We start from the raw sequence: 12,553 nt of genomic DNA, 5'->3' as shown, positions 1-12,553 counted from the left end.
TCAGCAACCGGTGGCCTGCCCAAAACAAAAAGCTCAGATGGTGTATTCTCTCTCTCCCTCCCTCTCTCTCTCTCTCATCCAGCTTTCGGTGGAGAGTACTGTAGCTGGGAGTGAGTTATAGGCCGGTGTGACAGGGATCCCATTTACCACTCCCACCCACACAGCTGTGGACAGGCTTTAAAGGCCCTCTAATGGAATTAGCTCAATTGGCTACTGGACAGTAAGTAGGGTGCTCTGAAACAGTGAAATTTGGAAGTTGCCAGAATGCTCTGCTACTGAGGCCTGTAATGCAGCAGGGCCACGTGAAGCTGGGACACTGAGACCAATAGAGACACAAACTGCATTCCCCAGAGATTAGACAGCATTCCAACTCACTGACATTAAGAGTGTGTGTGTATTCATCTGTATCTCTTCTTTGCACATAAAGAAAATGGGTTTGTATACATCTGGGGAACCTCCTCTTTTTTATAAAAGGGAAGCCAAAGAGCGAGGGAATCTGCTTGCCACTGTCACCCCTATGTCACGCCCTGGCTCTGGGGACTCTTAAATGTTGAGCCAGGGTGTGTAGTTTCTATGTTGTGTTTTCTATGTTTAGTTTCTAGATCGTTTAGATCTATGTTGGCCAGGGTGGTTCCCAATCAGAGGCAGCTGTAGCTCGTTGTCTCTGATTGGGGACCATACTTAGGTAGCCTGTTGGCACTAGTGGGTAGTGGGATGTTTGTGTGTTACCTTGGACTTCACGTTTCGTTTGTTGTTTTGTCGTGTGTTTATTCGTGAAATAAATATGAATGCATATCACGCTGCGCCTTGGTCCTTCTCGTCCGTAAACGATCGTGACAGAAGATCCCACCAATCCTGGATCAAGCAGCGTGACGAGGAGAGAGGATGGACTTGGGAAGAGATGAGCGAGAGTCTGGCAAGAGGGATGGAGGCCAGGATCACGGGGGGGAGACAATCCCCCAAAAAATGTAGGGGGGGGGCTCACGCCATGGACGACGAGGCAGCAGGAGGCCGCGATAGAGCGGTTCCGCTGTTTAGCAGAGGAGGCCACCAGATTAGGGGGGTCATTGGTTCAGAGGGAGCAGAAGGAAAGTGTAGAGGCACGACGAGAGGAGCTGGTTAGGCAGCAGAAGGAGCGGGGGTTAATGAAGGAACCCAGTCCCGCTCCTCGCACAAATCAAGTGGTCCGTGTCGCCGGTCCGGCCCGTTCCTGCTTCCCGCACTAAGCCAGTGGTGTGTGTTCCCAGTACGATTCGGCCCGTTCCTGCTCCTCGCATCAAGCCAGTGGTGCGCGTCACCAGCCCGGCCCAGTCTGTTCCTGCCCCTCGCACCAAGCCAGTGGTGCGCGTTGCCAGCCCGGTCTGACCTGTTCCTGTCCCTCGCACCAAGTCTGTGGTGCGCGTCGCCAGCCCGGCCCGGCCTGTTCCTGCTCCTCACATCAAGCCAGTGGTGCGCGTCACCAGCCCGGTCCGGCCTGTTCCTGTCCCTCACATCAAGTCAGTGGTGCGCGACGCCAGCCCGGCCCAGCCTGTTCCTGCCCCTCGCACCAAGCCAGTGGTGCGCGTTGCCAGCCCGGTCCGACCTGTTCCTGTCCCTCGCACCAAGTCTGTGGTGCGCGTCGCCAGCCCGGCCCGGCCTGTTCCTGCCCCTCGCACCAAGCCAGTGGTGCGCGTCGCCAGCCCAGTCCGACCTGTGCCTGTCCCTCGCACCAAGCCAGTGGTGCGCGTCGCCAGCCCGGCCCGGCCTGTTCCTGCTCCCCGCACCAGGCCAGTGGTGCGCGTCGCCAGTCTGGTACGGCCCGTTCCTGCTCCCCGCACCAAGCCAGTAGTGCGCGTCGTCAGCCCAGTCCGGCCCGTTCCTGCTTCCTGCACCAAGCCAGGGGTGCGCGTCATCAGCCAGGTTCGGCCCGTTCCTACTCCCCGCACCAAGCCAGTGGTGCGTGTGTCCAGTCCGGCACGGCCCGTGCCTGTTCCACCAGTGCCTGATCCAGCTCCGGTCAGCGGCTCCACTCCGGAGCCAGAGCAGTTCGATCCACCGTCGTCGGGTCCAGCTCCAGGATCCGGATCCGCATCCAAGGCGGAATGCCCACCCGGCCCCTACCCTGTTATGTTTAGGTTGCGCGGTCAGAGTCCGCACCTTTGGAGCCAGGGTGTGTAGTTTCTATGTTGTGTTTTCTATGTTTAGTTTCTAGATCGTTTAGATCTATGTTGGCCAGGGTGGTTCCCAATCAGAGGCAGCTGTAGCTCGTTGTCTCTGATTGGGGACCATACTTAGGTAGCCTGTTGGCACTAGTGGGTTGTGGGATCTTGTTCCGTGTAAGGTATGTTGGTGTGTTACCTTGGACTTCACGTTTCGTTTGTTGTTTTGTCGCATGTTCATTCGTTAAATAAACATGTATGCTTATCACGCTGCGCCTTGGTCCTTCTCGTTCGTAAACGATCGTGACACCCTATTAGGAACTGTTCTCTGAAAGCTAGAGGCTAGACCTACTCAAGTGTGTGTGTGTGGGTGTGGGTGTGTGTGTGTGTGTGTGTGTGTGTGTGTGTGTGTGTGTGTGTGCGTTTATGCGTGCGTTCCTATAGAGGTTTTCTGTCCAGAGATTAGCCACAGAAACTTTCTCATCACTCTGTCCCAGGCCCTGCATTGCAAAGCATTGTGGGAAGGGGTTGCCCAGCCAGCGCGAGGAGTCTTTGTCCAGAGTTGGATTTGCATTCTGGAGGGCAGGCCGCGGTCTGCCTACAGACACTCTCTGAGGGGATTCACTGGGGCCATAGACGTCTGGACAGGACCAGAGGAAACCCACTGAATGGCTGGCAGATCCTTTAGGAAGCCTCAAAACAGCTCAATGCCAGACCAGAACACAAATACACAGTTTAAAACCCACAATTCTACGGGACAAAGAGTATGCTCATGCTAATAAAGTGGACTCTCACTCATCAAAAGACTGGTGGAGCTTGAGTGACATCACCAAAGTGCCCCTGCGTCCCGTCAATCAAGATCCCATCAGAGACTCTGCCACCCCGTGGCCCAGCCAAACTCTGGCTTAGCTCCTCCAAAGCTTTCAGTCTGGATTCTAAGGATTGATCAATCCTTTATACCTCGATAATATAATTAGCTGATGCAAATAAGCGTTTCTGAGCATTTTCACTTAAATCAACAGGATGTATTCATTAGGATTCTAGGATTCTTAATTACCACAGTATCTCCCACGCTACAGAAATACCTGGTGCAAGAGTTGAAAATAATGCTGACATGTAAGAGAATGTTAGGCAGTGTTTGTGTTGGGTGGGTTTTTCTGAAGTCTATCATCATTCCAGTCTCTCTCATCACTGAGTGTTATGGACACCTCCTCTCCTCTCTACCTTGTGTTTTGGCAGATAGGGAGTGATTGGCAGGTTGTGGTGGGGGAGGGAAGGGAGGGAGGGAGGGAGGGAGGGAGGGAGGGAGGGAGGGAGGGAGGGAGGGAGGAAAGGTTGGTGTGTCTGTCTGCTCTGGCCTGCTGCTGTTTCTGCTGCGTCAGGCACCTGGCTACACTTAACTAGATAGGCTAATGGATAGTTTGTGTGGATGTGCTGAGGAGGCAACTCTCCCCATGCCCCTGGCCAACTGGAAACCTGGCCCAACAAACCACGTTACAGGAGTAAGACAAGGAAAGGAAACAGGAAAAGATAGAGGTAGTGAATGGAATATGGAGGGGAAAAGAGAGGGGCTCTGTAGCAGTAGTCAGAAAGGCGGAAGAGATTATGTTAATTTTCAACGAACACATGATTTACTGTAGCTACATACAGTGAGGGAAAAAAGTATTTGATCCCCTGCTGATTTTGTACGTTTGCCAACTGACAAAGAAATTATCAGTCTATAACTTTAATGGTAGGTTTATTTGAACAGTGAGAGACAGAATAACAACAACAAAATCCAGAAAAACGCATGTCAAAAATGTTATAAATTGATTTGCATTTTAATGAGGGAAATAAGTATTTGACCCCCTCTCAATCAGAAGGATTTCTGGCTCCCAGGTGTCTTTTATACAGGTAACGAGCTGAGATTAGGAGCACACTCTTAAAGGGAGTGCTTCTAATCTCAGCTTGTTACCTGTATAAAAGACACCTGTCCACAGAAGCAATCAATCAATCAGATTCCAAACTCTCCACCATGGCCAAGACCAAAGAGCTCTCCAAGGATGTCAGGGTTCAAGATTGTAGACCTACACAAGGCTGGAATGGGCTACAAGACCATCGCCAAGCAGCTTGGTGAGAAGGTGACAACAGTTGGTGCGATTATTCGCAAATGGAAGAAACACAAAATAACTGTCAATCTCCCTCGGCCTGGGGCTCCACGTAAGATCTCACCTCGTGGAGTTGCAATGATCATGAGAACGGTGAGGAATCAGCCCAGAACTGCACGGGAGGATCTTGTCAATGATCTCAAGGCAGCTGGGACCATAGTCACCAAGAAAACAATTGGTAACACACTACGCCGTGAAGGACTGAAATCCTGCAGCGCATGCAAGGTCCCCCTGCTCAAGAAAGCACATATACAAGGCCATCTGAAGTTTGCCAATGAACATCTGAATGATTCAGAGAAGAACTGGGTGAAAGTGTTGTGGTCAGATGAGACAGAAATCGAGCTCTTTGGCATCAACTCAACTCGCCGTGTTTGGAGGAGGAGGAATGCTGCCAAGAACACCATCCCCATCGTCAAACATGGAGGTGGAAACATTATGCTTTGGGTGTGTTTTTCTGCTAAGGGGACAGGACAACTTCACCGCATCTAAGGGACGATGGACAGGGCTATGTACCGTCAAATATTGGGTGAGAACCTCCTTCCCTCAGCCAGGGCATTGAAAATGGGTCGTGCGTGGGTATTCCGGCATGACAATGACCCAAAACACACAGCCAAGGCAACAAAGGAGTGGCTCAAGAAGAAGCACATTAAGGTCCTGGAGTGGCCTAGCCAGTCTCCAGACCTTAATCCCATAGAAAATCTGTGGTGGGAGCTGAAGGTTTGAGTTGCCAAACATCAGCCTCGAAACCTTAATGACTTGGAGAAGATCTGCAAAGAGGAGTGGAACAAAATCCCTCCTGAGATGTGTGCAAACCTGGTGGCCAACTACAAGAAACGTCTGACCTCTGTGATTGCCAACAAGGGTTTTGTCACCAAGTACTAAGTCATGTTTTGCAGAGGGGTCAAATACTTATTTCCCTCATTAATATGCAAATCAATTTATAACATTTTTCTGGATTTTGTTGTTGTTATTCTGTCTCTCACTGTTCAAATAAACCTACCATTAAAATTATAGACTGATCATGTCTTTGTCAGTGGGCAAACGTACAAAATCAGCAGAGTATCAAGTACTTTTTTCCCTCACTGTAGGCCCACATCACCTCTGTCTCTGGTAGTTTGGTACATGTTTCTGTAGGAGGAGGTTTATCTCCACAGGAAAGACATGCCGCAGGACATCTAGAATGATAATCCCCCTACATTATAAAGGATTATAAACACACATACAAAATGTGCACACAAATCTGTGTGGGGATGGAAATAAATGGAAAACAGTGGAAAAGAAGCAGGAGGAAGAGGAGGTGAAAAGGAAGAGGTGTGAAAGAGTGAATGTGCAGACATTTGTGAAAGGTGACTGAATGAGTCATAAGAAAGAGGGGGAGAGAGAGAGAGAGAGAGTTGCCCTTCCCTCAAATGCCAGCCCAGAGGGTAACCAGCCATCCTAGCCATGCTGAACCAGTGAGTGAGCAACACTTGATCCTGAGGGTGGCAGGTAGACCGTAAAAACACTACTACAATGACTGTGCCAGTAACAGAGAGTGGTGCTGATGGGATGGGGAGGGGTGCTGATGGCCCCAACAGACCCCCACTCCTGTCGCCCTAACACCTCTGTACAACATAAACAGGTATGTGTTATATAGTGTAATCCTTCATGTCTCATTACCATAAAGACAATTATAATCAAATGCATAATCACAATCTAATCAGGCCCACAGGTGCAAACATTACCATAATCCTACTTATCATCGGAGCTAGAACTTAATATTCAAACTTGTTAAACTAAATCACTCAGCTAGAACACACATAGGTCTGTCTTTCTACACCACAGGTTCTCTTTAGTGTGAGCAAAGAGATCATGTCCTCTCTGTCTTTCTCTGTAAACAGTCTCTTGTTTGGCTCACTGGGATACATTCAGCTTTGGCGGAATTAGACAAATTCTCCCTTCTCTCTTCTCTTGTCCCCTGCTTTACGAGTACCAAGAAACCTGCCAGCCTCCCATCTCCCAGCCCCTTGAGTCCAAAGCCAAGAGAGGGTCCATGCCAGCCTCATGCCCCCCACTCCTACCAGGCAGCCAGGGAACCCCTTGCCGCCTCACTCAGCCACAGAAGCCAACCACGGAGTTAGATATTAATAGAGAACCCAAATACATAAGAGAACAGGTTTTATATGACAGATGAGACCTACCATGATTTTCAGTGACATGTGTCCTGTGACGTAAATGAATGGTGTGAGGGGTGGTCATGTGCTCAAGATGTGTCATCATGGGCCTTGAGAGGTGTGTCATATCAGTACAGTCCTAAGACAGGTGAAGTGTGAGTGGTGGGCGAGGCGCTGACTCACGATGGCGCTGATGCGTGGCCCATGCAACTGTGCGTGCAGGATGGCGTCGTTGATGTGGTTCCTGATGCCCAGCAGGGCCAGCTCCAGGTCGTGGCCCCCGGCCAGGGCCCCCGTCAGCTCCTGCATCAGGGCCACATAGCGCCTCCAGGGCCCGTCTAGCTCCGAGAGCCCCACCAGGCAGCCCCGCATTACGTTAAGACACAGTCCTCCACACGGCCGGATCAGGGTCAGACCCCTGCAGTGGGGGCAGTACTGCATCCTCACCAGAGCCCGCCCACACTCCCTGGCCAGCCCTGCCCGCTCTGTGGCGTTCAGTACTTCTGCCCCCATCACCAGCGCCCGGCTCAGTGCCCGCCCTGCGCTCAGAGCCCGGGTCAGCCCCTCGGCCAGGGCACGAGGGTGGGGCCCAAATGGGTTGACATCCTGGCGCGTCTTGCGCAGACACTCACTGTGCTCAGAGGAGGGTGGGGCCGAGGCGAGACCAGGGTTAACAAGGCGCCGGTACACCAGTGGGAAGAGGTCGTCATAGAATTGGTGCACGGAGCGCTCCATGGAGCTGTTACCGTCTCCTCCCAGGAAGAGAGAGAGGACGGAGAAGAGGTTTGCCACCAGGGGGCGAGCGTCCTGGGAGAGGGGCTCATAAGCACTGTCAAACAGAGCACTGGTCAGGTTCAGAGTGAACGACAGCAGAGACTGGAACGTGTCTGTACAACCAGAGAGAGAGAGAGAGAGAAAGAGAGAAAAAAATACAGAAAAATATGGAATGGTGAAAACACATTGTAAAAATTATCTTTCTAGTCTTTTATCTTACAATGGGTATAAGTGAGAGAACGCTTTTCTTAATGTGTGCATGTGGCTGTGTGCGTGCATGCTCATGCGTGTGTGTACATTATATGACTGTAGAAGAGTGGGGGATTCTGGGTCCAGTGGGAACACCCCCCTCCTGTTCTGATGTCAGTCTGATGGCATTCTGACAGATGGAAGAGAGACAGCAACTGGGAAACTTCTACTGGACTAGACACACACACACACAACCCCTCTCATACAAGTCTACAAAATCCCATCATATACTTAGTGTATTCAAACCCCCCAACTCCCTCCCAACACAATCACACAGAGTTCTCCCTAATGTCCCAAAGGAGTAATATTACTCATCACAGCTGCTCAGATGCCTGCTATTGTTCCTGTCTTATTGTCGGGAAGACATTCTGTTTGTTGGAGGATGTGTGTTCAGTGTGCTGCGTGTCAGTGTTCACAGAGAATGAGAAGATGTTCATGTGAGTCTATGGTGTGTGTGTGTGTGTGTGTGTGTGTGTGTGTGTGTGTGTGTGTGTGTGTGTGTATGTGTGTGTGTGTCTGTCTGTCTGTCTGTCTCTGTCTGTCTGTGTGTCTGTGTGTGTGTTAGCCAGACATATAGAGGGACTATCTACACACGGAGAGGTGAACACAGCAGTGAATGAGGACTTATAGCCCCCTACATACCGACCCATTAACCAGAGATCTTGCCATTGCTTAGTGATTATGGAAATACAGTACAGTACACTGTCTAGCACAGGCTCTCCAGTCAATACCGACTGAGATGTTTTAACTGGAGCCTACATTAATACTGTCATTCATACTTACAGTGCCTTGCAAAAGTATTCATTCCCCTTGGTGTTTTTCCTATTTTGTTGCATTACAACCTGTAATTTAAATTGATTTTTATTTGGATTTCATGTACTGGACATACACAAAATAGTCCAAATTGGTGAAGTGAAATGAAAAAAATTGCTTGTTTCAAAAAATTATACAAAATAAGTAACGGAAAAGTGGTGCTTGCATATGTATTCACCCCCTTTGCTATGAAGCCCCTAAATAAGATCTGGTGCAACCAATTACCTTCAGAAGTCACATAATTAGTTAAATAAAGTCCACCTGTGTGCAATCTAAGTGTCACATGATCTCAGTATATATACACCTGTTCTGAAAGGCCCCAGAGTCTGTAACACCACTAAGCAAGGGGCACCACCAAGCAAGTGGCACCATGAAGACCAATGAGCTCTCCAAATAGGTCAGAGACAAAGTTGTGGAGAAGTACAGCTCAGGGTTGGGTTATAAAAAAATATCTGAAACTCTGAACATCCCACGGAGCACTGTTAAATCCATTATAAAAAAATTGAAAGAATATGGCACCACAACAAACCTGCCAAGAGAGGGCCGCCCACCAAAACTCACGGACCAGGCAAGGAGGGCATTAATCAGAGAGGCAACAAAGAGACCAAAGATAACCCTGAAGGAGCTGCAAAGCTCCACATCGGAGATTGGAGTATCTGTCCATAGGACCACTTTAAGCCATACACTCCACAGAGCTGGGCTTTATGGAAGAGTGGCCAGAAAAAAGCCATTGCTTAAAGAAAAAAATAAGCAAACACGTTTGGTGTTCGCCAAAAGGCATTTGGGAGACTCCCCAAACATATGGAAGAAAGTACTCTGGTCAGATGAGAGTAAAATTGAGCTTTTTGGCCATCAAGGAAAACGCTATGTCTAGTGCAAACCCAACACCTTTTTTTTGCAAGCCACTGTAGGCTTATTCAGTAGTTACATGCTCGAAGTGCTCAAACAGAAATAGACATAGCCTACACATATACATTTGGTTTTTAAACATGGAGAAACAAATCAAGCTAGGATATCGTAAAAGCACTTGATCGTTAAAACGACATTATGTTACTACAGTAGGTGAGTCAGCAGAAGGCCAGTCCACTTCTTCAATCACTGCAGTCTGGCAGACTTTATAGCTTTAATCTGAAACAGACCCAGAAATGAGAGAATTTCACAATTAACTAAATTAACTAAATTAAATGGAATCATTATTAGGGCTGAATAAGGAGATTGTGATTGATTTCTGTGCTTAGGCAAACACCATATACAGTGCGGAAAAAAAGTATTTAGTCAGCCACCAATTGTGCAAGTTCTCCCACTTAAAAAGATGAGAGAGGCCTGTAATTTTCATCATAGGTACACGTCAACTATGACAGACAAATTGTGAAAAGAAATTCCAGAAAATCACATTGTAGGATTTTTTATGAATTTATTTGCAAATTATGGTGGAAAATAAGTATTTGGTCACCTACAAACAAGCAAGATTTCTGGCTCTCACAGACCTGTAACTTCTTCTTTAAGAGGCTCCTCTGTCCTCCACTCGTTACCTGTATTAATGGCACCTGTTTGAACTTGTTATCAGCATAAAAGACACCTGTCCACAACCTCAAACAGTCACACTCCAAACTCCACTATGGCCAAGACCAAAGAGCTGTCAAAGGACACCAGAAACAAAATTGTAGACCTGCACCAGGCTGGGAAGACTGAATCTGCAACAGGTAAGCAGCTTGGTTTGAAGAAATCAACTGTGGGAGCAATTATTAGGAAATGGAAGACATATAAGACCACTGATAATCTCCCTCGATCTGGGGCTCCACGCAAGATCTCACCCCGTGGGGTCAAAATGATCACAAGAACGGTGAGCAAAAATCCCAGAACCACACGGGGGAACCTAGTGAATGACCTGCAGAGAGCTGGGACCAAAGTAACAAAGCCTACCATCAGTAACACACTACGCCGCCAGGGACTAAAATCCTGCAGTGCCAGACGTGTCCCCCTGCTTAAGCCAGTACATGTCCAGGCCCGTCTGAAGTTTGCTAGAGTGCATTTGGATGATCCAGAAGAGGATTGGGAGAATGTCATATGGTCAGATGAAACCAAAATAGAACTTTTTGGTAAAAACTCAACTCGTCGTGTTTGGAGGACAAAGAATGCTGAGTTGCATCCAAAGAACACCATACCTACTGTGAAGCATGGGGGTGGAAACATCATGCTTTGGGGCTGTTTTTCTGCAAAGGGACCAGGACGACTAATCTGTGTAAAGGAAAGAATGAATGGGGCCATGTATCGTGAGATTTTGAGTTAAAACCTCCTTCCATCAGCAAGGGCATTGAAGATGAAACATGGCTGGGTCTTTCAGCATGACAATGATCCCAAACACACTGCCCGGGCAACGATGGAGTGGCTTCGTAAGAAGCATTTCAAGGTCCTGGAGTGGCCTAGCCAGTCTCCAGATCTCAACCCCATAGAAAATCTTTGGAGGGAGTTGAAAGTCTGTGTTGCCCAGCGACAGCCCCAAAACATCACTGCTCTAGAGGAGATCTGCATGGAGGAATGGGCCAAAATACCAGCAACAGTGTGTGAAAACCTTGTGAAGACTTACAGAAAATGTTTGACCTGTGTCATTGCCAACAAAGGGTATATAACAAAGTATTGAGAAACTTTTGTTATTGACCAAATACTTATTTTCCACCATAATTTGCATATAAATTCATTAAAAATCCTCCAATGTGATTTTCTGGATTTTTTTTCCTCATTTTGTCTGTCATAGTTGACGTGTACCTATGATGAAAATTACAGGCCTCTCTCATCTTTTTAAGTGGGAGAACTTGCTCAATTGGTGGCTGACTAAATACTTTTTTTCCCCACTGTACCTCCACAGCTTAGAAGGAACCATCCCGGTCCAACGGCAGGCAGGCACGCAGCCCACAGCTGAAACAGAAACCTACTGACTGACTGGGTATTCTTGGCTGGAGGATCTGTCGGGGTTAAATTGAGAAACCCTGGGACTATTCCTGCACCCCATGCTGAGCAATAGGTGTCCGTAATAACGCTCTGTCACGCCTTACTTGAACCATGGGTCATAGGTGTGTAATACGTTTATAAAGATGGCACAACCCAGTTTTGAAAAATGTGGTTAAGGTGTTGGTAATTCATAACAACTGACCAATGTCCTTGAGGACAATCTGTCCCTGTCCTCTCTCTCTCTCTCTCTCTCTCTTGCTGGCCAGTTTGACATGGGATCAGGAGACCAGTGGAACCAGACTCCAGAGCTCTTAACCTCTTAAGGATCGGACACTTTCTTTCAATTTTCGCCTAAAATGACATAACCAAATCTAACTGCCTGTAGCTCAGGACCTGAAGCAAGGATATGTATATTCTTGATACCATTTGAAAGGAAACACTTTGAAGTTTGTGGAAATGTGAAATTAATGTAGAAGAATATAACACATTAGATCTGGTAATAAAAAAAAGAAGTGTTTTCTATCATTTTTGAAATGCAAGAGAAAGGCCAAAATATAATATTGCAGTTTAGGCGCAATTTAGATTATGGCCACTAGATGGCAGCAGTGTGTGTACAAAGTTTCAGATTGATCCAGTGAAGCATTTCAATACTAGACTATTTTGTATCAAATCTGCCCAAATGTGTCGAATTGGTCAATTGATACATTTTCAAGTACATAACTATAGAGAACATACAAAAATCGTATGGTAATACAAAATGTAAGTTTACACACTCCCAGGAATGTCATACATGATGGATCATTAGCTTATACACTAACTTTCACACATCTAGATGGCCGGGCGGTGTGGGTGTGGAGCCAGAGACAGCAGGGGTTCAAACTGTAGAACCCAGTTCCTACATTTGAATATAAAAATTGATTTTATCAAACAAAACTATGCTACATTTTATCTCTGGGACCCTTAGGATGACAAATCAGAGCAAGATTACTGAATGTAAGTACATTATTTATCTTCAGAGGGTGAATGTATCAAACCAGTTGCCGTGATAAGTTTGTTGTTGTTGTGCACTCTCCTCAAACAATAGCATGGTCTTTTTTTCACTGTAATAGCTTCTGTAAATTGGACAGTGCAGTTAGATTAACAAGACTTTAAGCTTTCTGCCCATATAAAACATGTCTATGTCCTCGAAAGTTTGCTGTTACTTACAACAGTCATGCTAATCACGCACGTTAGCTCAACCGTCCTGTATACGGGACACCGATTCCGTAGAGGTTAATTCCTGTGTTCATCAGTGAAGCCTGAGGTTCCCAGGCCATGTATTCCGTTACAG

At 47.4% G+C, this 12,553-nt stretch overlaps 1 protein-coding gene across 1 annotated transcript in view; it reads right to left on the bottom strand.

Annotated features, from left to right (window-relative positions):
- The window catches only part of gpc5b (glypican 5b), a gene marked incomplete at its 5' end in the record, with an annotated part of 95,870 nt that overhangs the window by 66,210 nt on the left and 17,107 nt on the right, over nt 1-12,553 (bottom strand). Inside the window, one exon of the mRNA XM_084163359.1 lies at nt 6,622-7,325. Within this exon, the coding sequence (XP_084019485.1) occupies nt 6,622-7,325 (704 nt within the window). The remainder of the gene's footprint in view (nt 1-6,621; nt 7,326-12,553) is intronic.

Source organism: Coregonus lavaretus, assembly GCF_964263955.1.
Source record: "Coregonus lavaretus genome assembly, chromosome: 6".
In the NCBI taxonomy this organism is placed as follows: domain Eukaryota; kingdom Metazoa; phylum Chordata; class Actinopteri; order Salmoniformes; family Salmonidae; genus Coregonus; species Coregonus lavaretus.
The sequence above is the reverse complement of the archived record's forward strand: the minus strand, read 5'-3'. Positions and strand labels throughout refer to the sequence as shown.